General features: G+C 42.4%; 2 protein-coding genes across 4 annotated transcripts in view; one reads left to right on the forward strand and one right to left on the reverse strand.

Moving 5' to 3' along the window:
- The window catches only part of KDM4B (lysine demethylase 4B), a 180,834-nt gene that overhangs the window by 105,647 nt on the left and 49,405 nt on the right, over positions 1 to 25,782 (reverse strand). For all 3 annotated transcript variants that reach the window (XM_080988779.1, XM_080988780.1, XM_080988781.1), the window contains exon 6: positions 10,456 to 10,505. In XM_080988779.1, the coding sequence (XP_080844905.1) occupies positions 10,456 to 10,505 (50 nt within the window). The remainder of the gene's footprint in view (positions 1 to 10,455; positions 10,506 to 25,782) is intronic.
- LOC308467332 (perilipin-3-like) overlaps positions 1 to 25,782 on the forward strand; it is a 175,117-nt gene that overhangs the window by 27,786 nt on the left and 121,549 nt on the right. The gene's annotated exons all lie outside the window — the stretch shown is intronic.

A 25,782-nucleotide genomic window follows, 5' to 3' on the forward strand; every position in this document is an offset into this window, starting at 1 on the left:
AGGAGGGTTTTAAAAGTGCAAAGAATTACTGGCTTCTGGCAACTCCCCCCCCCCATACTAAAAGCATTTCAATTAGACTTATGAGTGCCTGCCACCCAGTTCATCGTCCTTCTCTGCAGTTCCTCTTTTTAATGCACAGTTTAAGTGGCTCTCATTAAAGCTACTAATAAAGGAGCACATTTTAAGTGATTAGCACCAATAACGTGGCAACACATTAATGGTCCCTCCATGGGCTCTGCAACTCTCCCAGCGAGCCCATTTATAGCTCAGCTATTCATTTTCCATATTAATTGCAAGCTCATTCCATGCGCTGAACATCTTTGGAACAGTGATGCACTGGAAAGCAGGGCGTTACTGCTGTTTGTTGCTCTTCACCGCGAATGCTGACCCCACCTCCTCCTAAACCACAAATGCTATAGGGGAGTTTGTTTAAGACCAGAATATGCAAGTCTAGAGGGTAAACAAACTACTGATATGATAAACCCATAAACTCCTAGAAATCTGGTACTACAGATTAAGGAAATAAATGTCATCTCATTTCTGCTGAGGCCTGGCTCTTAGAAACTGAAAAGTTCTTCTCTAACTCTAGCAGAGGGGAACAGCTACAGTGGTACCTCGGGTTACAGACGCTTCAGGTGGTACCTCGTGTTACAGACTCCGCTAATCCAGAAATAGTACCTTGGGGTAGGAAATTTGCTTCAGGATGAGAACACAAATTGCGCGGTGGCGTGGCGGCAGCAGGAGGCCCCATTAGCTAAAGCGGTATCTCAGGTTAAGAACAGTTTCAGATTAAGAATGGACCTCCAGAACGAATTAAGTTCTTAACCCGAGGTACCACTGTATTGCCATAGCAGAAAGAAGACACATTTCTATTTTCTGTCAGGTGTCCGAAGGTTTTAAGAGAAGTTTATAAGAAGTAATGATTTAATGTACAGTTGTACCTCGGAGGTTGAATGGAATCCATTCCGAAAGTCTGTTCGACTTCCAAAACGTTTGGAAACGAAGGCCTGGCTTCTGATTGGCTGTAGCCAATCAGAAGCCAGGTCAGACGTTCGGGTTCCAAAGAACATTCACAAACCAGAACACTCCCTTCCAGGTTTGCGGTGTTCAGGAGCCAAAACATTTGACTCGCAAGGTGTTCGGGATCCAAGGTACAACTGTATTACGTTGTAACCCACCTTGTGTATGCCAAGGGGAAAGTGCAATATACATTTAAGCAAACATTCGTACACAGAAGGTGTTTTGTGTATGCTAAAAATTAGACCAATTAACGTGGAAGAGGGATCTATCAGCAGTTATTAGCTATGAAAACTTAGAAGTCAAACATCCATGCAGTATACCTTCAGTTAACAGGTGCTGGGGTGTGACTGACACCCTGATCATTTTGTTTTCCCTGGGGCATCTGTCTGGTCACTAGCACTGAGTGCTGAGCTAAATAATTCAGCAAAGCTATCAACAAAACAACACCCAAAATTTCCAAGTTGTTCCAACTTTAGGTTCAAATAAGAAGGATATACTTAAAATGAAAGCCACACTCCATGCTTTTCATTTAATGCAGATTTCCAAATTCTATTTTAAAAAACAAAACACCACATACACATACCCTCTTATGGGCAATTGGGACTTATGGAGCTCTATGCTTGCTGAAATTGTAGTTTTTGTAAAGCTTTGACATATGACCGAGTGAAAATGGTGTGAATATAAAATTGCTTTGAAGCTCTCATTTTCCAGTCAGTGGTTTTCAATATGTTATTTCTATTTTATACGATGTCACTAGAGTGAATGGCTTCCAAGAGAAAGGCGATGATGGTTTCCTTCATCTGGGCACCTCATGTGTTTTTCTATTTACTTGACACTATAATTTCAGTCCAATCACTGGCCAGCCTTATTTCTTTTGCCCCCCGCCCCCCCCCCCAAGAAATGGTCAGTTAGGTCTGTCAATGAAAAGGCTTCACACACTGACAGACTACTTTGGGTGTTGAAAGTAAGAGTGGGAAAATTCAGCTGTCTGGGTAGTGTTCATTGTCACCCAGCAGCTCTAAACTTCCAGTAATAATTTGGTGCTACTAAATAAAACCCTGCTTTACCTTGCTGTTTGGAATTCCTTTGGAAGGGAGGGGACTCACTTCTACAGTCACTTACAACAAGGCCAGATGATGCTGTGGGAGCTGGGGTTTTCTACCCCACTCACTCTGCAATCTTGGAAAAGGGATAAGATGAAACACTGCTGCCTCACACCAATCTATTCTCCTCCTTCAAGCAACAGTTAGCTGACTACAGCAGAAGCTGATCTCTGACAATGCAACAAGAACCACTGCTTTAAGACCACAGACTCAGATGCAGAGGAGGATGTGCTCCTGTCGTCAAGTGGTAGCAACAGCTCCTCCTACACCACTATATTCTTAGAGAGTGTGGGTAAAGTGAGAGTAAGCCAGTCACTTAAACCTATTCCATGTTGGCTGAAGCGCGGTCACTTCCCTTTCAAAGCATTCAAGTAGGTGAAGGATGACTTGCATTAAAATATTCCCCCAGTGAATAAACCAAGCTTTAAGTTTAAGTATTTTAAATATTAACACAAGACTTGACATCTTGCTATTGTTGTTTGGAGAGGTAGTGGAAACAGAAAGATTGCATTTCAAAGGCAGGCATGGCTCTGACCAGTATACCACAGGGGCCTTACATGTGTGTGATGAAGGGAGAGGAGAAGGAGAAGAAGAAGAAGGAGAGAGAGAGAGAGATGATATCAGGCCAAAAATCCTCAATGGAACGGGTATCTGCTCAGTATTCTTCTATAATATACCTTTTAACCTACAAGGCTGTCACAGAGGGGTCTGCTTATCAAGTAATTAGCCTATCTCTGGGCAGCTGCCACCTCACCACATAAATTATATTAGCCCTTACGAGGGGGGGGGGGAGAGAGGCCCAAATGCATACCCTCCAACATTTTTCTGATGAATATAGGGACATCCCATTCCATAATGATAATTTTACTATTTATATCCCACACATCTTATTGGGTTGCCCCAGCACTCTGGTTTTTTGTTTTTTTTTAAAAAAAAACTTCCCTATACAGGATCGCCTTCAAATGGCTCAGGGGTTGGATAACTCCATACCCTGCAACATTTCTCCAGTGAAAATAGGGATATCCTAAGGAAAAGTGTGACATTCAAGATCAGAAACCAGGACAGCTTCTCTAAATCAAGGACATCCCTGGAAAATCGGGACACATGGAGGGTCTGCATGTGTGCTCTTGATTCTGTGGCTTTTAAAAATTCAGTTTGCTTCAGGGTGTGTAAAGTGGGAGGATGTCATGGAGTTGATAGTGCAGTAGAGAGGGGCAAGGAAAGATGAGAAGACTGTCATCCCCACAAATAGGTATTCAGACCATAACATAACACTGTCAGCTGAACCAGCACATGCCTTGTTATATATATCACAAAGAACTTCGATAATTATGCCCCACTAAATCCACAATTATTGAACCTGTAAGCACTTTCTAAATGAAAAATGCTCAGCAATCAATATGAATGGTGTTTGTATTTAACAGACTAAATACAAATGAAGAAATGAGAAACGTATTATGAAGACATTCTGCATTATTATTAAGTTTTCTGTAAGGATCAAGAGAGCAAGCAGGGGGATATTGCCTATCCTGCCCTAGCCTACACCATTCCAAAGGCACACATATCTAAACCCACTATCCACTGGGACAAGCATTTTTAAACATACCCATTTAAATCCCGCCAGGAGCCTCTGGTTTCCTTCCCAGGTCACTGGTGTGACTACTGTTAACATGGGTGTGCCTTTGGAGGCTGCCTAAAAGAAATTAGTTAATTTAAAGCATGGGAGCCAGTTTACTGATTAAAACTGGCTGGGGCAGCTGTACCAGACTGGCCTTAGAACAATACATTAGTTACCAGCTTGTTTTCAGGCACTATTCAAAGAGCTAGTGTTTACAGCCCTGAATAGTCTGGGGTCTTGGTTATCTGAAGGAACCACTTGAATTGAGATAAACAGAATAGCCTCTGCTAAGGTGCTTGTAGCCACCTCTGTCTGAGGCCCAAGCAGGTCACATGACCACCTCACTCCTGTCAGTCCAGAAGCTAGCAAAGAGGAAGAAAGCTCTTTAGAAGGGCTTCAATCAATGCTCTTTTATAATGTACTGTTTTAATAAATGCTCTGATATTCTGTGTGATCCTTTACTGCTTGACTAGAATGCTCCGCGCTTGTTTTAAAACAGGAAGCAAAACAGAAAGTTCAAAAATATAACAGCTTCAAAGAGGTTAACCTGCCACTCTCTGAGCTTCAGTCAGAACTGCTACAAAGATTCCTCATTTGCCAAATAGAAAAACAAGGCACTGATACACCAACATGAGGTGTGTGGGCAAAAGATGCCATAAATTTCAAGTGGTTAAGTTGTGGGCAGACTGCTTGGAGCTATGAGGCTACCACCTGTTTGCTTGATTCTGGGCTCGTGAAAACATCAAGATCAGGACTTGGTGCTTCCCTAAGGGAAGGAGAGCTGCCTCAAGGAGGTGTTAGTAAGGCTACTCCTTTAAAAAGCTGGATTTAAAATTTGTTATTCTGAATAATTATTGACAAATCCCGAAATCTGTCTTTTCTAGGGGCAGTGATTAAGAGGCTGGTGGCCACATAGCTCCAGGATATGGATGAAGCTGATTATTTGAATAAATTCCAATCTGGATTCAGCCCTGGTTTTGGAATGGACACAGTCTCGGTCACCCCAGCAGGTGCCTGAGGATGAACAGGGTATGTGCGCTACCCTGTAAGTCCTCCTGGCCCTTGCAGAAGCATTCAGTACCACTGATCATGGTAACTTCCTGGGCCATCTGTTGGGGTTGGGCTGCTGTCACTCCTTCCTGGATGGATGTACTCAGTAGATGATGCGGGGAGAGTTTTGCTCTTCCCCATGACTATTGATTTATGGGGCTCTGCAGGGCTCTAGATTAACTCATCTACATGAAGATGCTGGAGGAAGACATCCAAGAATAGGTGCCACTCACTTCTACCTTTTGGTTCCCTCTTCTGAACCCAGAGAGGCTGTTGAAAATTTGAACTGATGCTTGGAGGCCGCTCTGGGATGGACAAAGGCAAACAAACTGCAATTAACTCTGAGCAAGACATAGGCATTGTGGGTTGGGAGACCCCAGCTCCAGAAGGAGGATTACAGCTGGTAATGGACGGGGTAGCACTCCCTCTCAAGGGTCAAATATGCTGTTTGGGAGTGATATTGGATTCTGCACTGCCTGGGGAGTCCCAGAGACTAGTAGCGACCTTTACCAGTTTCAGCGGGTATGCCAATTGTGGCCCTATCCGGAGAGGTCTGATTTTGGCAAATTTATTCCAGGCATGAGATATTACTGTTTGTTAAAAGGCGAAAGATTCATACGATCTGAAGAGAAACCGTATTGCTGCGATAAAAATGAATGTATTGCCTAGAATGTCGTTTTTGTTTCAAACATTGCAAATTGTGGACAAAATGGACTGCTTCAAGAAGTGGCAGAGAGACATTTCTAGATTTGTCTGGCAGGGCAAGAAGCCCAGAATAAAATTTAAGATATTAACTGATGCAAAGGAAAGGGGTGGATTTGCCCTGCCAGACTTTAAACTTTACTATGAATCAGCAACTTTCTGCTGGTTGAAAGAATGGCTGCTTCTTGAAAATACAGACGTTTTGGATTTAGAAGGTTTTAACAATGTATTTGGATGGCATGCATATCTGTGGTATGATAAGGTCAAAGCACATAAAGCATTTAAGAATCATATTGTCAGGAAAGCATTGTTTAATGTCTGGATAAGATATAAGGATTTATTGGAAAACAAAACCCCAAGGTGGGTGTCACCGATGGAAGCAAAAGCACAGAAAAAGTTCAATATGGAGACCAAGTGGCTGAAATATTGGGAAATTCTGGAACAAGAGGGAGATAGACTGAAATTGCAGAGTTTTGAGAAACTAAAAAACAAAGTGCGAGATTGGCTTCATTATTATCAGATAATGGAGGCATATAATTCGGACAAGAAAATTGGTTTCCAGGTGGAAAAATCAAAATTAGAAACAGAACTGTTAGAACCCAAAACTAAGATTTTGTCAAAGATGTATAACTTGCTGTTGAAATGGAATACTCAGGATGAAACGGTGAAATCTATTATGATTAAATGGGCACAAGATGTTGGACATAACATAATGATGGCTGACTGGGAACAGTTACGGACCATAGGTATGAAGTTTACGGCATGCAATGCCTTAAGAGAGAATATTATGAAAATGGTATACAGGTGGTACATGACCCCAGTCAAGCTTGCAAAAATCTATCATTTGCCCGATAATAAATGTTGGAAATGTAAAGAAACTGAAGGTACATTCTTTCACCTTTGGTGGACGTGCCCAAGGATTAAGGCTTTCTGGGAGATGATCTATAATGAATTGAAAAAGGTATTTAAATATACCTTCTTGAAGAAACCAGAGGCCTTTCTCCTGGGCATAGTTGGCCAATTGGTGCCAAAGAAGGATAGAACCTTTTTTATGTATGCCACAACAGCAGCAAGAATACTCATTGCAAAGTATTGGAAGACACAAGATCTACCCACTCTGGAAGAATGGCAGATGAAGGTGATGGACTATATGGAACTGGTGGAAATGACTGGCAGAATCCGAGACCAGGGAGAAGAGTCGGTGGAAGAAGATTGGAAGAAATTTAAAGACTATTTACAGAAATATTGTAAAATTAATGAATGTTAGAATGATGTTGGATAGAAATTAAGTGGTTTTCAGCTGTAATACTATAAGGGGATATGAAAAATGGATTATTAACAGAGAAAAATTTAACGTTACAATATTTTAAGATTAAAGACTAGGATAAACAAAGAGGGCAAGGATTTGCTGAACCAACAAACTGAACTGGGATACAAAAAAGGGAGGCGTGAGGAGGTCCGGGAAACAAGCTAATGAAAAATAAGTAATGGAAAGATTGAGTTGTTTTTAACCATTTTTATTTTGTATTTTCTTCTTTTTTTATTTTTATTTTGTAATATTTTGAAAATCTTAATAAATATATAAAAAAAGAGATATTACTGTTTGTTGTCTGGTTGTCATTGTTTTAATTGTAGGTTGTTTTTTTTACAGGTTTGTGTCTCTATAGCTTATTTACTGTTCACCCATTGTGGGGATTCTGAATGTTGTAACCCACTTTGAATGGGCTTTCCCAGAAAAGCAACTTTAAAAATCCATTAAATTAAATAAATAAATAAATAGGTGTATGCTGCAAGAGGTCCTCTCACAACAATACATCACATATACATTTGCACCAAATCAGCATTTCATTTCGGATGCTCGCCAGAGCTAGTTTTCATTTTTTCATACTGGATGAAAAATGCTAGCCTTTTCAAGCTATTTCAGTTCCTTGGCAAAGAACAGTTCCTCAATCCTTACTGCTAGCTAATAAAAAAAATTCTGGACCAAGCTCGAGTAAAACACATTTAAGGAAATGATTGGAGTACACTATCACAGTGGTGGTTACACTGAGAAGAGCAGTTGACTCCAAGTTCAGGATTACGCCAACACTACCAGGTAAGACAATCAAGAGCTCTGCCTCGTATCAGTTGCTTTTGGGGGCAGAGAGCTTCCAATTTATCTCAAGACACTTTCTGGGCTATATTCATAGTATTCACCTAGAACAAATGGAAGACACTGCATACTGACTCTTTAACAAGCTGTTTGAAGTGACAAGGTGTGGCTTTTGATACAATTAACCATGGTGTGTTACTAAACTCGCTTAGCGTAAATCGCTTGGATGTTTTGTTACAATCAAGTGGGTTGGAAGCTGGAGGCAATATTCTGCTCCTGCCTGCAGGGTTGGCATGAAGGGACTATACTTCAGTTCCTGCTAGTGATTTTATGGGATGTCACAAGGTACCACCTTGCTTCCAATGATGTTTTAACACAGCATCATCAGCATGTTAATGACACACTTATTTTGGGTCTGAGCCAAGAATCATAGAGTTGGAAGAGACCCCAAGGGCAATCTAGTCCAACCCCTTGCAATGCAGAAATCTCAGCTAAAGCATCCATGACAGATGGCCATCCAAACTCTGTTTGAAGGGGAGTCCACCACTTCTTGTGGGAGTCTGTTCCATAGTCGAACAGCTCTTACTGTCAGAACGTTTTTTTGAAAGTCCTTTCTTGTAACTTGAAGCGATTGGTTCAAGTTCTACCCTCCAGAGAAGAAAACAAGCATATTTCCTCTTCCATGTGACAGACCTTAAGAGATTTGAAGATGGCTCTCATATCTCCTCTCAGTCTCTTCTCCAGGCTAAACATGCTCAGCTCCTTCAACCATACTTCATAAGGCTTAGTTTCCAGACCCTTGACCATCTTGGTTGCCCTCCTCCGCACACATTCCAGCTTGTCACCATCCTTCTTAAACTGTGGTGCCCAGAATTAGACACAATATTCCACGTGTGGTCCAACCAAGGCAGAATACAGTGGTACTGTTACTTTTTGATCTGGACACTCTACTTCTATTGATGCAGCCTAGAATAGCTTTAGGTTTTTTTTGCTGCCGCATCACACTATTGACTCATGTTAAGCTTGTGGTCCACCAAGACCCCTACCTAAATCCTTTTCACATGTACTTCTAGTAAGCCAGGTGTCCCCCATCCTATATTTGTGCATCTGGTTCTTCCTCCCTAGGTGTAGAACCTTGCATTTGTCCCTTTTGAAATTCATTTTGCACCCAGTTCTCCAATCTGTTAAGGTCATTTTGAATTCTGTTTCTGTTTCCTGTGACATTAGCTACCCCTTCCAGTTTGCTGTCATCTGCAGATTTGATGAGCATCCCCTCAATTCTTTCATCCAAGTCATTTATAAAGACGTTGAACAACAATGGGCCCAAAACAGAACCCTGCCTCCCCACTTGTCACTTTTTTCCAGGATGATGAGAAACCATTAATGAGTACTTTGGGTTCGGTCAGTCAGCCAGCTGCAAATCCACCTACAGTTACATCATTCAACCCACATTTTACCAGCTTCCTTGAGAGAATATCACAGGAGACTTTGTCAAAAGCCTTACTGAAATCAAGATACACTGTGTCCACAACCTTTCCCTGATCCACAACGTTTGTAATTCCATCAAAATTAGAAATCAGATTGGTCTGGCATGACCTATTTTTGAGAAACCCATGCTGGGTCATAGTAATCACAGCATCCTTTTCTAAATGCTCATAGACCAACTGTTGAATTATCTGTTCTAGGTCCTCCCCTGGTATTGAAGTCAAACTCACCGGGTGGTAGTTACCTGGGTCTCCCTTTTCCCCATTTTTGAAGATGGAAACATTTGCCCGCTTCCAATCTGTAGAGACTTCACCTGTTCTCCAAGAATTCTCAAAGATCACAGACAAAGACAATGTGCCAGCACAAATTGTGGCATGCTGCCTGGATGCAGCAGCAGTCTAGATTAGGCCAAGAAGCTGAGGCTGGATCCCAATATGAGGGGCCTTGTGGGTTTTCTAAGTCCAGGAATTATTAGGTGACCTCCCTGTTTTTGATGAGCTGCACTCCCACTGAAGAAACAGGTACATAGTCTGTGGGTGCTCCTAGGTCCATCATTGCAGCTGGAGGCCCAGTTGGCTGCAGTGGTTAAGAGCGCCTCAAGAGTTCCCAGTCTCAAAAAGCCTGACAGCAGTGTCCCATGTATTGCTAACCTCAAGACTGGGCCACTGTAATCTGCTCGCCGTGGGGCTGCCCTTAAGGCTGGTCCAGGGCGATTAGATTGCTAACAGGAGAAGCTTACCAGAAGCATGTTACACCACTTTTAAAAGAACTGCAGCGGCTGCCAACATATTACTGGGTCTATGAAGCCCTAAACAACTTAGAACAGGTTATCTGAGGAAATGCTGTGTACTGGATAGACCAGTCCAAGTCATTAAAATATTTGAACAAGGCTTTTGTGGTTGTGGCACAGCCTGCGAAAGGTCCATCTTGTGACAACTTGGAGGGGGTTTTTCGTTGTGTCTCCCAGCTTATAGAACCACCTGCCCTGTGAGATAAGGCAAGCATCTACTGTTCTAGTTTTTTGGCACTTGCTAAAAATTATTCTCCAAGGCCTTTCCTGATCCTTAATACCAGTGCGCTGAATTTATCCTGACTTTGTCACTGCTGTATTTACCGTATTCATCATATTAGAATGTTTTTTGTGAACTGCCTTGAGATATTCTTATTGAAGATGATATAAAAGTATTTTAAAATAAAATGTTAGCACATAGCAAAATTCATAAATCTAGATATATCATATAATGCACATGAGCTGCATGGGTCTTTCTGTTATAGAATTGTGTCGCAATCTGAAGCAGCCCCAAATTACTGGCTCACACCTCCTCAAAAATAAGGCCTTGAGCTGTTGCTTGAACATACAAGGTCACTAGCAGATACAAACTTACCTTTTGCCAGTCTCTCCAACCGCTTCCCATGTTCTGGAGGTATAGCATACCTAGCAACGGAAACAAAAGTGCTCATCAGTAACACTGAAATTTTAAAAACAGAGCTCATTACCACTAATTCACTGAGAGCCTGTTCGTAGATTACGCTACTTACCCCCATCCACCACACTGGCACCAACTCTAGGGGACGCTGGGTGCTTGGGCACTCACAATTTTTTTTGTGGGGGCTGAGACCACAGGGCTCTAATGCAACTTCTGGTTTTGTACCGGAAGTTGAATCGGAGGCCCAACACGACCTCCGAGGCGACATCTGAGGCCTGGCGAAGCCTCCAAGTGACTGGTATAAAACTAGACGCCGCATCAGAGGTCTCTCGAGGTTTTCGGCGTGGCCTTGGAAGCAATGTCCGAGGCCCTGCCAGGCCTCCAATACAACCTCTGGTAGAATTTTTTTATTATTTTAATAATGTTTCAGTGTTTCACTTTGATTGTATTTTACCTATTAGAATGCATTAGGCTTGATTTTTGTGTGTTCTGCATTTGTGAGTCCCCCCCCCACACGCTGCATTTCATCTCTCCTTATCTACCCCTGAAAGTGGTACAAATGGCAGGATGTTTTAGAACCAGAGTGTAAATCAGCTATCCTTGAAGCTATCTGAGACCCAGGAAGAGGATTTTATGATGCTCTTCCCTCACTGAAGGCTAGGTTGCCAGGGTAACGCCAGACATCCAAGACCTAAAATGGTCAAATGGTCTGGGCACATCGGGGCCATTCCAAGGTGATGTGGGGGTCCAGTATGGAGCCCCAGTATGATACCAGTAGGGAGCCATGTCTGCTTTACTTCCTGACGTATGTGAAGATGTTTTATGACTCTTTGTTTGAGGTGTTTGCTGTGTTTACTATATAAGCTTTTGTTCCGAAGTGCCTTGGGGCAGACCTTCTCAACTGGCACAACTGAGAGCTCAACTGAGTGAGCTCTGCCCTGTTGCAATAGCTATAATACCAACACTGGGTCCAGAAATATGGATGCTGGACTTGGAAATAGTTTCCTTCTTTCTATGGTTTATTGAAAAGGTGGTTGATCCTCACCTGGGTAACAAACAAGGTGGTGAAGACGTGAATTCTTACCACACCATGCAGCCTCAGAAGCACCGCTGCAGCGTGCCTACCTAACGTGATGTCATGATGTCATGTTACGTTGACGGCGCCATTGGGCACCCACATCCTGGGACCCAAATTGGCACCCTCCATCCACCATGGTTTCCCTGAAGAGATGTCTGGAGCAAGCCATAGGCTCTAATCTCCACCCACCCTCTGCACCAATAACTGAACCAGGAGGTCCTACACATTTGGATACTTCTGCATTTCCTCAGGGCCTCTTCTACCTTTCCCTCATAATTCAAGTACAGTCATACCTCGGGATAAATATGCTTCAGGTTGAGCGCTTTCGGGTTGCGCTCCGCGGCAACCCGGAAGTAACAGAGTGCGTTACTTCCGGGTTTCGCCGCTCGCGCATGCGCAGATGGTCAAAATGACGTCATGCACATGCGCAGAAGCGGTGAAAGGCGACCCATAGACGTGCTGTCGAGTCTTGCAATCCATTCGGGATGCAAACGGGCCTCCGGAACAGATCCCGTTCACATCCCAAGGTACCACTGTACAGTGGTACCTCTGGTTACGAACTTAATTCGTTCCAGAGGTCCGTTCTTAACCTGAAACCATTCTTAACCTGAGGTACCACTTTAGCTAATGGGGCCTCCTGATGCCACCGTGCCGCCAGCACACGATTTCTGTTCTCATCCTGAGGTAAAGTTCTTAACCCGAGGTACTACTTCTCGGTTAGCGGAGTCTGTAACCCGAAGTGTTTGTAACCCGAGGTACCACTGTACTGTTTCATTGGTCAGAGGGCAGGACCTCAAGGCTGTTTATAGCTCTTCGCCCCTTGTTCCAACAAGCAGCAAAATCAGAATGATATAGAACTGCATAAACAGAAGGTGGAAACCTGACTTTTGCATGGATAGAATGTAGCCTACTCCTCAAAGGGAACTTTTGCCTCTGGCTCAACCCATCACTAGCATGTGGCCCCAGAAGGTTTCTCATGAGGGAATACAGCCCTCTGGCTAAGACAGATTCCCCATGCCTCCTGGAAATAATACTCTTGCCTCAGTGCTTGTGTACACACTCAGTGCTTCATTTATCACCCTGCTGCACCCCTCCCATGAGGGAAGTTTGCAATACTCTGAAAATGGTGGCTTTAACCATAGTGGAAATTCAAATGAAAGAATGGAAATCATATCCTAAATTCTCCCTAGACCAAAGTGATATTTTCTGCCCTCTGAAGTGATCTGAAGACTCATAATGTAAAATCTAAAGTAACAGGATGTCCAGGAAGAAAAATTGTACAGAAAGAGGATTCTTCAAGACTTAGTGTTTAAGATGATTTAAACTGGCAGCTTAAAACAGAAACAAAAAACAATTTTCCAGGAACAGAAAGCCATCCTGTAACAGCTAATCTTATGAAATAAGAAGAAATCTTTAGTGCGACCCACAACTCTTTTAACTAAAGCCACAACAATGGCCCTTTAAACTGTGTAATTATCAAATAATTCAGTTTTGCTCATCTTGGACTTTTTAATTTTTTTAATGCCATTTATCGGTAACATGAAACAAATGAGTAAATTAATCCAGATACAAACACTCCTTTGTGGGATTAACAACCCTAAAAAAATAAAAATGAACAGGAACTGAACTATTCCATTCCTTCTGGGAATATGTTGAAGGATTTGGAAAAGGCGTATGAGGCAGCAGATGATTAATGCAACATCCTTAGGTCTACTATGCTACTTTCACTTAATTAGTGCCTGTAATTGGGAGTTGTAAAGATAAGATTAATTGAATCTTGAGGATGTTAAAAGTTTAATATGTTGGAACATGGTTACTGCGTTATCAGAGTCTGCAGACTGCAAAGGCAATGCATGAAGTTCTAGAGAGGAGTCCCAGGGAGAGAATTAAAAGGAGTTTGCTTGGACAGGAACCCAGAAAATTGTGTTAATGCGCTTAAAAGCAGAATAGGAGGAAATATCTGTAGCCCATGGCCAACAAACACACGGAAAGAACAGCCAGAGCATGCTTGGCTTGCATTTAACAGGAGGGGACTCAGTGCCTTCTTTCAAATGATCAACAAATTTAAGAATGGAAGAAAAAATGAACTGAGCCCAGCCGTTGCACTAGTAGCACATCACATACAGAACCACATAACGAAGGAGGAGATGGATGGGACAGGGTGAAACCTAACCCTCCTCCAGCAATGCTCTCTCTTGGTTATAGGAAGAAGTCAACAAACAGTTGTGGTTGTCAGAACTCTGGCCCACCCAAGATGGGTGGGGTCTTGCCTATGACTTGTGCTGCATCTCCAAACCTCAGCAACAGTGCCTCACTCCCCTCCCCTTCCAACATTTAATATACAGAGGGACAGAGGATCAACCTGGTAGTTCTGAGGTGCTCCAGAGGCCCTCACAGCACCTCTGAAGCACAGCAGCCACCGGGATCATCCCCCACTTCAAGTGCAGTAGGAGGAAAGCACAGCACAACTGTTGATGTGATCTTGCATCTTCTCCCCAGCTCCAAGAAGAAGGCAGCGGCTCAGTTCGTTACAAACATAAGGCAGAAGGATCACTGCCCTTGTAAGTGGAATTGTGAGCCCCTAAGTCATGGAGGTTTAGAAATCAGAGGGCAAACTAATGGATAGCATTAATCCAGTTAAAACAGCCACCTAATGCACTCCTATGTGATGGATATTTATTTCAGTTATTTATATCCCACCTGTCAGGATACAAATCCTTCCAAGGCAAACTACAGGTAACATTCAATTGCATTATAAGGTTAACAGAGCAAACAGTGTCAACATACAGGTAGGTAGCCGTGTTGGTCTGCCGTAGTTGAAACAAAATTTAAAAATTCCTTCCAACTATGTTTGTATATATATGTGTTGTATATAAACACATAAAATTTCATCAGGACACTTCTCACAGTGCAACTGCTGGGGGTAAGAAGAGGGCGAGTTAAGCTGGAGTGGCTTCTGAAATGCTTTGCCTGCATCCCTCCCTCTCCTGGAATATTCCAAATGACCTGGACATACCGTTGCACCAGCAATCATAGTTATTCATTCAATCTATATCCCAGTTTTGCTCCAAGGAGTTCAAGGTTGTGTATGTGGTTCTCTCACATCAATTCTATCCGTACTACAACACTATGAAGTAGGCTAGGCTGAGAGACAGTGAAGATCATGCGGCTGAATGAGATTACAAACCCTGGTCTCCGAGATCTTAATGCAACACTCTAACTACTGTATCACACTGTTAATGTTCAGCTTAAGCCTTTTTGGTTTCTGCTTGAGCAATGTCTTCCACAAACAAGAGCAACTGACCCTCATATTCCCCTAAGGAACAGGTATTAGAGGATTTAACCAGGTTTTATTATCTCAAAGACTTTTTGAAAACCCAGAACCTCTAAAATTAAGAGCATGCATTGCTCATCAAATGCTGTTGTCCTCCATTTGTTCTCAGAAGGAAACTGATCAAGCATGTATAAAGAGCCCACAATAATTAGTCATATCAGATTAGAATCCCCATGGGAAAACAGAAGTCCATGGATTTTATTCAGAAGGACAGACTACAACTTCAACATACAATGGCTATTTGATAGAGGAGCAAGTCCCAAAATAAAACCCTGATTTAATACTTTGGCTTCCAGTTCTCAAGTTCACAGGATCAGACCTAGAAATGTTTCAGGAATCTGGTTATGCAATCACCTTAAAAATTGATGCTGGCACCTCCCCCCACAAAATGAAGTCTTAAAATGGCATGGTTTCTGCAGGTGTTATTCTAACATCTCAATGTGAAGTATTTCCGCAGCACAATAGCAGCCAACTCATAGGGGCTGAGGTCCCTTCAGACCTCCCCTTAAAATATTTGAGAGGACCCCCCCCCCCAGTTGTTGGGCATTGCCAAATAGTGTGTGAGTACCGTTTCATGAAGTTGATTGTGCGGGGCGGGGCTTACCTCCCCACCCCCCTGGCAATATTTTGTTCAAGTAGGCACCCCTGCCCAGCGCCATGCATGATATCAGAAAATTAAGGGGTAGTCTCTGCCTAAACGCACCCCGCCCATATTCTCTGCACTTCCCCATGACTAAGTACGTGTGTGTATGTTTAGGTAGCAAAAACAGCAAGAAGGAATACCAACTATGAACAAGGATCTTTGGTTTTCAGTCACTGGCAGCAGTTCAGAAGATATTTCTCCCTGCAGCCTGACACAAGCACTGATCCCTGAAAAAACATCCTATCATTTTTTTTTTTTTAAAGCAATTTATTAAATTTTACAATAAAAATAAACATGATAAACAATGTAACATTGATCTTAACATATTTTCACATTTTCTTTGGACTTCCTCACATCTCCCGCTCCCATTTTCATCGTTGAAACATTTTGTCAGCAATTTATCATCTTATTTAAATTCTTATATCCCTTCTATATTTCATAATCATATAATTCTCAAAAGGAGCTAAATTTCACAATCTTACTTATTTTCCTAAAAACTTCTAAATTTAGTGGTGCTCAGTTATTTTGATCTAGCATCTTATTTAGCATTCACTCAAGTTACAATACTTTTGTAAATAGTTCTTAAATTTCTTCCAGTCCTCCTCAATCCTCTCTTCTCCCAGGTCACGGATTCTGCCGGTCATTTCAGCCAGTTCCATGTAGTCTATCAGTTGTATCTGCCATTCTTCCAGTGTGGGTAGATCTTGAGTTTTCCAATGTTTTGCGAGAAGTATCCTTGCTGCTGTTGTTGCATACATAAAAAGTGTCTGGTCCTTCTTTGCCACCCCTTGGCCGACAATACCCAAAAGGAAAGCCTCTGGTTTCTTAGTGAAGGTATATTTAAATACCTTTTTCAGTTCATTATAAATCATTTCCCAGAACGCCTTCACTTTAGGGCAAGTCCACCAGAGGTGGAAGAACGTTCCCTCGCACTCTTTGCATTTCCAACACTTATTATCAGACAGGTGGTAAATTTTAGCAAGTTTGACTGGGGTCATATACCATCTATAAATCATTTTCATTACATTTTCTTTCAGGGCATTACATGCAGTAAATTTCAATCCATTACTCCACAACCTCTCCCAGTCCTCAAACATGATATTATGCCCAATGTCCTGTGCCCACCTTATCATAGCCGATTTAACCGTTTCGTCTTGTGTATTCCATTTCAACAGCAAGTAATACATCCTTGAAAGTACCTTAGTCTTTGGTTCTAACAATTCTGTTTCTAGTTTCGATTTCTCCACCTGGAACCCTAGTTTCTTGTCATTTTTAAAAACTTCTTTAATCTGAGCGTAATGTAACCAATCTCGCACTTTGTCTTTCATTTTCTCCAGACTCTGCAATTTCCATTTGTCTCCATCCTTTTCTAGTATTTCCCAATATTTTGGCCATTTAGCCTCCATATTGGGTCTTTTTCGGGCCTTGGCTTCCAAAGGTGAAAGCCACCTTGGTGTTTTATTTTCCAGCAAGTCTTTATATTTTGTCCAGACATTAAACAATGATTTTCTGACAATATGGTTCTTAAAGGCCTTATTTGCTTTAACCTTGTCATACCATAAATATGCATGCCATCCAAAGGTATTGTTAAACCCTTCCAAATCTAACACATCAGTGTCTTCAAGAAGTAGCCAGTCTTTTAGCCAGCAAAACGCTGCGGCTTCGTAATACAACTTTAAGTCTGGCAGGGCAAAGCCCCCTCTTTGTTTTGCATCGGTTAATATCTTAAACTTAATTCTGGGCTTTTTGCCCTGCCAGACAAACTTAGAAATATCTCTCTGCCACTTCTGAAAGCACTCCGTTTTGTCCAAAACCTGAAGTGTTTGAAATAAGAACAACATCCTTGGCAATACATTCATCTTGATAGCAGCAATTCGGCCTAACAAAGAAAGTTTCAATTTTGACCAACTATCTAAGTCTCTCTTAATTTCTGTCCAACATTTTTCATAATTGTCCTTAAATAGACTTAGATTTTTTGCTGTTATGTTTACCCCTAGGTATTTTACTTTTTTAACCACATTAAGTTCCGTCTCATTCTGAAACCGTTCTGACTCTGTATTAGTCAAGTTTTTCCCCAAAACCTTAGTTTTCTGTTTATTTAATTTAAATCCAGCCACCCGACCAAAGTCATTAATCAGTTGTAATACTCTTTTCGTACTGGGCTCTGGCTTCTGCAAGGTCAAAACCAGGTCATCTGCAAAAGCTTTTAATTTATATTGTTTCTGACCGACCTGAATTCCTTCCACCAACTGATCCCTTCTAATCATGTTCAATAGCACTTCCAGAACCGAAATAAATAACAAAGGGGAAATAGGGCAACCTTGTCGTGTCCCTTTTTCAATTTCAAACTCTTCTGTAACCACATTATTAACTATCAGTTTAGCTTTCTGTTCTGAATATATCGCCTCAATCCCATTCTCAAAACCCCGTCCCACTCCCATCTCTTTCAAATTTCCCATCATAAATTTCCAGGAGATATTGTCAAAGGCCTTCTCCGCATCTATAAAAATTAAAACTGCTTTTGTATTTATATCTGTTTGCAAAAGTTCCAAAATGTCAATAATGTTCCTTGTATTAGCAAACAGATGTCTTCCTGGGAGAAAGCCAGCCTGGTCCTTATGAATTACTTCATTTAAAACTTTTTTAAATCTATTTGCCAAAATGTCTGCAAATATTTTGTAATCCACATTTAAAAGAGAGATGGGACGGTAGTTCTTAAGTTGTGTCTTTTCAGCTTCCGACTTTGGTATTAATGTGATAAACGCTTCCTTCCACGACTCCGGTGCCCTCCTCCCCTCCATAATTTCATTGCTGACCTCCATCAAAGGTTGTATCAAATAGTCTTTCAATGTCTTATAGTACTTGGAGGTCAGCCCATCTGGTCCTGGAGATTTGCCAAGTTGCATGTTCTGGATAGCTTGTTCGATCTCCTGTCGTGTTATTTTAGAGTTCAGGATTGTCCTATTTTCTTGTGACAATTTAGATAATCCGTTTTTTGCCAAAAATTGTTTAATCTCAATATCATCTTGCGGCCCTTGGGTGTATAATTTTTTGAAGTATCTCTGGAAACACTTTCTAATGTCCACTGGATTCTGGATGTTTTTTCCATCAACCTCTAAGTTTGTAACAGTATTTAATCTTTGTCTTCTCTTCAACTGCCAAGCTAGCAGTTTTCCACATTTATTCGCCGACTCAAACGTTTTTTGTTTCATTAATTTAACCTTCCATTCAATTTCCTGATTTATCAATTTAGAATATTGTGTTTGATAAAGTTTAATTTCTCTCAGAGTTGGCTGTGACTTCGGATTCACTCTTAATTTCTTCTCTAATTCTTTTATTTTATCCAAGATCTTATCTTTTTTCTCATTTTGTGTTCTTTTCTTCACTGCATTCTGTTGTATCAAGAATCCCCTCATTACAGCTTTGCTTGCGTCCCATCAATCCAAAGGCAAAACAGGACCCCCGTAGTCTCTGTATGCCACGCCCTGCTGATTAACATCTCATCTACCAGAAGCCTTCCTTCAAAGTAACATTTCACATCTATACAGCTGCTGTATTATAGCTCTTTGGTGTTTTCAAAGCACTCCCTATCTTTCCAAACAACCATGTAAGGTAGGGCAGTTTTGCTATCCATATCTCGCAGACGGGGAAAGGGGTGAGGCAGAGACACAGTGGCTTGCTTAAGGCCATTAAGCAGGCTCACAACAGAAGCTAGATCAGAGCCCAGCTCACAGCATAGCCTCTTAAGACACAAGGCTACATTAATAATCTGTATCGTAACCCCACATTTTCTTAGAGATCCATATTTTATGCCAAATGCTAGCTTTCCATAGGAAATTCCAGGTAGCTAACAACTGTACCCATAGGAATTCTTATCTGGAACCTCAGCACTCAACCACCTAACCAGTTTTGCCACATTGGTGGGATAGCTTCCCCACCTGCCCACCCTGATGGCCACCAGCTCCTTTCTCCAGTGCTTAACCTACCTGCCTATCGCCAAACAGCAATTTAATCTTCTGTTTTAAGCTCTCTGGTTTCTCTGCTCGAGGAGAGACAGTGATAACAGGCTATCCTCGGGGAGGAAGTCAAAATGTCAGGGAAGATCAAACTGTTCGCTCATTAACCTCAAGGCGAGGTGTCAAAACAAAAGGGAGATGTTCAAATATCCAGAAATATCATTTCTGCCAGTTGCTCTGAAGCCCTTCCATTAAGGCTGCAGCAAGGCCCAGGCACAGCACTACCTCCAGATCTCATCTTGTAATTGCATTTGTCTTAATAGATAAGCCACACACACCCTAGAAAAATAAGGTTTATAATGGCAAGTGGTTAACATAGAAATCTCCTTTTATTTTTTAAAAAGGAGAGAGCATGACCTGAACAAATATTCTGAATTCCCAAATGTCAGCATGTTACTAGAGCAAGCTGCCACATGTAAGTTTTCAAAACAAGGATATAAATTTTAAAGTCAGAGGGGTTGTACCCAGTGAAATTCTACTCAGACTAGAACTACTGAAATTAATGGAGCTATCATCTCCTTTCATTTCAGTGGGTCTACTGACATTGGATACAACAACCCAACCTTGGGAAAAGTGAACTATACAGCCTTCCCAGGAAGGCAGCACTTCAGGAAGCCTGACGACATGTTTCCGGTAGTGGCAAAAAGAACTGCATTCAAATGGCCACTCTCCCTGTTGAACTTCAGCCAGTTGACAAAGACTTTTCAACAGGCATTTAAGGGGTTTTCTGTTTGTATGATTAATTTTATTTCCCCCCACTATGCTACTTGTAATTTTTCTGCACCCTGCTGAGAAACTTCAATGATCAAGTGGCATATAAATAGCTGAAATAAATAAACTAACACAAGGGGCACACCTATGGTTTTCACTTACTAGTCAGCCTCCAGTTCAGGTGTGGAGAACCTCTGGCCTTCCAGATGTTACTAAACTACAACTTCAATCACCTTATATATTTCACTTTCATAAATATATCAAGGTGGCTTACAAAATATGGTAAAATCAGTCCAGAAAGATCCCTAAAATATAATTTAAAATGTGGGTAGACAAACTAAGACCTGGCGGCCGGATCCAGCCCAATCGCCTTATAAATCCAGCCAGCGGACCGTCTGGGAATCATGTTTTTACATGAGTATAATGTGCCCTTTTATTGAAAATGCATCTCTGGGTTATTTGTGTGGCATAGGAATTTGTTCTTTTTTTTTTTTCCAAAATATAGTCCGGCCCCTCACAAGGCCTGAGGGACACTGGACCAGCCCCCTGCTGAAAATGTTTGCTGACCCCTGATTTAAAACATCAATGATTCAGTACATACTGGTTGGTTAAAAAGAGAAATCCATATTGTGAAAGCCTGTCTAAATGGTAGCTTTCAGAAGAAGTCTGAAAAAAGGCACGGTTGGTTTCTGATGGATCTGTACTGACAGGGAGTTCCACAGGGCACGGCCTGCCACCCTGAAGCCTCTCCCCTAGTGAAGGCCACCCAAACTTCAGAGGCATGGGGAATTAGCAGAAGTGCCCCATCAGAGGATCTCAGTGATCAAAGAATGACAAGTCTTCTACTGTTTCTTACCTCCTCGAAGCCACAGAGCAGAGCAAGCAAGAGCTCTTTTTGGAGGGGGGTCAGACGCTGGGCCCTTTGGCAAGAAAAGGGGCTCCAATTCGACCCCTAGCTTCTCCAGCTGAAGAACCCAGCCTTCTACCCAAGACCCTGGAGAGTTGCTGCCAGTTTGGGACAGGTGGGGCAATAGTTTGGCCTCATTATCAAAGTAGCTTCATATGTTCATAGATACTGGAATTTTTGACACATGTCCCATAGCATTGATTCCAAATGTTTTCAACTACCTATGTGTCTTTGGCTGCCCCACTTTCCCTACACAGGAAGCTTCTGATATGATTCCCTGTATGCTTAAGTATCAAAGTACTAGGAAGACAGCACTTTGCACCAGTTATTTCATTCGCTGTTTGTTGACTCTTCAATTATATGTGTGTAACCTGAACTGAAATGATGGAACAGTTCCAAATCCTGCAGATTTAGGGAGTGCTTGGTGCAGCGGTGGGGGTGGAATCACAAGCACCAGTATTCCATGCCACATGTATTTATTAGTGCTGAAACATTTAAAAAGAGGTGTGAGAAATTTATGATATGCAACCCATTGAGCCCAGGTATTATCTGGCCCTTTGAACGCCTAACTACAAATGATTTCCCCTAACCCCAGTGGATCAAAAAATACATCCTTTTTAAATCTAAGAACCAAGCCAGCACAGCCAGGAAAAGTTCATAGTGAGGTGGAGCAACATTGCTGAAATTCAGTAGCTCTCACCATGTAGGACATATCTTTGCATTCCAAGAGGCTGAAAAGCACCCCCTCTTGAGCAGATATGTTGCTCACTCCTTAAGTAAGTTGTGACAACCTTCCAACCTTCTTGACAAAGAGAAGCACACATAAAACCTTCTCTTTACAAATAAAGCACACCTACACACTCCCTTTGTAAACAGCATAAGCCAAAGAAGCCTGGATTTTAGATAGCTACCCATCTCCTGGGTAACAGATTGATTTGCAGTCACAAAACTCAGTACCTGCCTATGACACTCACTCAAAGAGCCACAACAGCCTCCCACCCTGCATTTCAAGGGCTCTGCAAATTATCACTCCCCACACTTACCAGCAAGCCCACACAGAAGAGCTCCCCTTTAAGACCGACTAAGACAGCTTGCAAAGAAAAAATTCATTCCTTGCACAATGTTTTTTGCTTTCATCAGTTTCACTGCCGGCCCCCATTTCATCCCTCAGATCTCAGCTGTTACTCCTGCCAGCCAGTTACTAGCTCCCTTGGCTGCAAACTTGCAAGTCAAGGTTCTCGGGTTGCCCCTAGCAACCCAACAGGTTTAGAGCTGCTCCTCTCTTCCTGGCCCCTGCTTCTCCTACATGAAACAGCTGAAGCTGCTTCCTGCCCCCTTCCTACAAAGACATTTTTCTGTAGGGCTTCACTTTTTTGATAGAGCTTCCCCTCTAGGTGTGTCTCATTTCAGAAACTGGATGAGCAAAGAAAGTCATCCAAGGCATTTCAACTATGAAATGGCTGCAAAGCTAGTGCACCCTGGCAGTAGCCAGAGGTTGAATTCATCTACGACCATCTCTTTATATATTTAAGTGTGCACTGAACTAAGCTATTAAGCTATGCCTGTTGCCTTAATACTCTTTGCAAACACAGTTTGGAGCACAATGCGACAAATTAGCTAACTTAAGGCTGTTGGCAGTAAATAGGTAGCTTATGAATGGCTTTCTTCATGGCTTCAGCTGCCAAAATTATAAGGTAGCCTGGGGATTTAGTTAACTGCAACAATTCTGGTACCAAGAAAAAGTTATAGAGTTTCTGACTGGTGTTCTGTGTAAATCCTTTCCCAATCAGGCAGGATATTCTGCATGCCACATAATAAATCTTGACTGTGTTTTCCACCACTGCCCTGGCACTGTTTTGCATTTTAAATGTTGCCATGGCTTATTTTCTTAGATACAGTGGTACCTCGGGTTAAGAGCTTAATTTGTTCTGGAGGTCCGTTCTTAACCTGAAACTGTTCTTAACCTGAGGTACCACTTTACCCCTGAAGGACCAGGTGGGAGTCTTTTGGACTCACAGCTGTCCATGGAGGCACCGGTCAACTCTGTGTCCAGGGCAGCTGTTTACCAGCTCCATCTGGTACGCAGGCTGAGACCCTACCTGCCCGTGGACTGTCTCACCAGAGTGGTGCATGCTCTGGTTATCTCCCGCTTGGACTACTGCAATGAGCTCTATGTGGGGCTACCTTTGAAGGTGACCCGGAAACTACAACTAATGCAGAATACGGCAGCTAGACTGCTGCCTGGGAGCGGCCGCTGAGACCACATAACACCGGTCTTGAAAGACTTACATTGGCTCACAGTACGTTTCCGAGCACAATTCAAAGTGTTGGTGCTGACCTTTAAAGCCCTAAACGGCCTCGGCCCAGTAAACCTGAAGGAGCATCTCCACCCCCATCGTTCAGCCCAGACACTGAGGTCCAGCGCCGAGGGCCTTCTGGTGGTTCCCTCACTGCGAGAAGCTAAGTTACAGGGAACCAGGCAGAAGGCCTTCTCGGTAGTGGCACCCGCCCTGTGGAATGCCCTCCCACCAGACGTCAAAGAGAACAACAACTACCAAACTTTTAGAAGACATCTGAAGCCAGCCCTGTTCAGGGAAGCTTTTAATGTTTGATGCATTACTGTAATTTAATATTTGGTTGGAAGCCGCCCAGAGTGGCTGGGGGAGCCCAGCCAGATGGGTGGGGTATAAATAATTTATTATTATTATTATTATTATTATTACGTTAATGGGGCCTCCCCCCGCCACCGTGCGATTTCTGTTCTCATCCTGAAGCAAAGTTCTTAACCCGAGGTACTATTTTTGGGTTAGCAGAGTCTGTAACCTGGAGCATCTGTAACCTGAAGCGTCTGTAACCCGAGGTACCACTGTACAGTGGTACCTCGCAAGACGAATGCCTTGCAAGACGGAAAACTCGCTAGACGAAAGGGTTTTTGGTTTTTTGAGTTGCTTCACAAGACGATTTTCCCTATGGGCTTGCTTCGCAAGACGGAAACGTCTTGCAAGTTTGTTTCCTTTTTCTTAAAACCGTTAATACAGTTGCGACTTGACTTCAAGGAGCAACTCATAGCACGCGGTGTGGTAGCCTTTTTTGAGGTTTTTGATGATTTTTGAAGCTTTTCCGACACCGTGCTTCGCAAGACGAAAAAAACTGCAAGACGAAAAAACTCGCGGAACGAATTAATTTCGTCTTGCGAGGCACCACTGTATATAAAGCAGGCTAATCTGTGTCACTGGTGATGGGAAACAAGTATCATCTCTGGTCAAGCAAGCAAGGAAGCACCTGTAAAGTGGGGAGCCTATCCACATTTCAAGCCATAAACAGACCAGAGATAATATATAGTTACGAATGGGTGGATTGGTGGGATTCTGGGTGTACCAAGATAAAAACAAGAGAGTACAAATTTGTGAATATCGTTCAAAAATAATGTTCTGTGTGACATTGCTAACTATAAATAATCACTCATTAAAACTGTTTAGAACATATTTGACACTTAACTTTGGTTGTTGTTGTTGGCTTAAGTTTCTTACACTGGATGCATATTCTCAATACCTGTCCAGAGGTTCACCTCAGGAACACCTTATAGCACACTAATTCCCTAACTTTCCACCAAGCCCATATTAATGTGTCATAAGGAAACTGATAGTGCTCTGCAATCAATGTGAATTGAATAGAAGAAGAAGAAGAAGAAGAAGAAGAAGAAGAAGAAGAAGAGGAGGAGGAGGAGGAGGAGTTTGGATTTGATATCCCGCCTTTCACTCCCTTTAAGGAGTCTCAAAGCGGCTAACATTCTCCTTTCCCTTCCTCCCCCACAACAAACACTCTGTGAGGTGAGCAGGGCTGAGAGACTTCAGAGAAGTGTGACTGGCCCAAGGTCACCCAGCAGCTGCATGTGGAGGAGCGGAGACGCGAACCCGGTTCCCCAGATTACGTGACTACAGCTCTTAACCACTACACCATACTGAAGCTCCTGTGAGCCCAGAATAGCCACTCACAGATCAGGCCTCCTGCTCACTGCTCTGATGCTTCTACTCAGCCCTCCCTGGATGTGAGTAATTCAGCTTTGTCCATGCGGCATGATTGGATCACTCAATCATTCTCAATTAAGAAACAGGTTGAACTAACCACTTTCAGAAAAGGCTGTCTGTTGTATCTCTGCCTGAGCTGGCCTCCCTCCAAGCAGGAGCCACACCAAGAGTAGCAATTCATACAAAAATGCTGGGGAGGGGGCCCTTAGGGAGGGGACGGGTAGGAGGTATTAATCTTGGTGGATGTATAACTTAGCCTAACCTAACCAGTAAACCACCAGAGCAAAGCATGTCTCCAATTTGTGACTGTTCTACACTTCCCTAACAACCACACATCCTCTAATGTTTAATCTACAGGGTAATCAGATTAAAAAATTGTTTGCTAGGCAAAAAGCAGAAGCTTTATAGTTGCTTACAGGGAGCCTCCTAACTGGACAATCCCATGAGAAAGATACTTTTCATTGTTGCTGAAGAGAATGCTATTAATAGTGCGGTTTTCTCAGTGTTTTGTTTATTCCCCTGGAATGGCTTGATGGATGTGAATAATTATGAGACTATAAAAGCAAGC

This window comes from Podarcis pityusensis (assembly GCF_964106645.2).
Source record: "Podarcis pityusensis genome assembly, chromosome: 18".
Lineage (NCBI taxonomy): Eukaryota > Metazoa > Chordata > Lepidosauria > Squamata > Lacertidae > Podarcis > Podarcis pityusensis.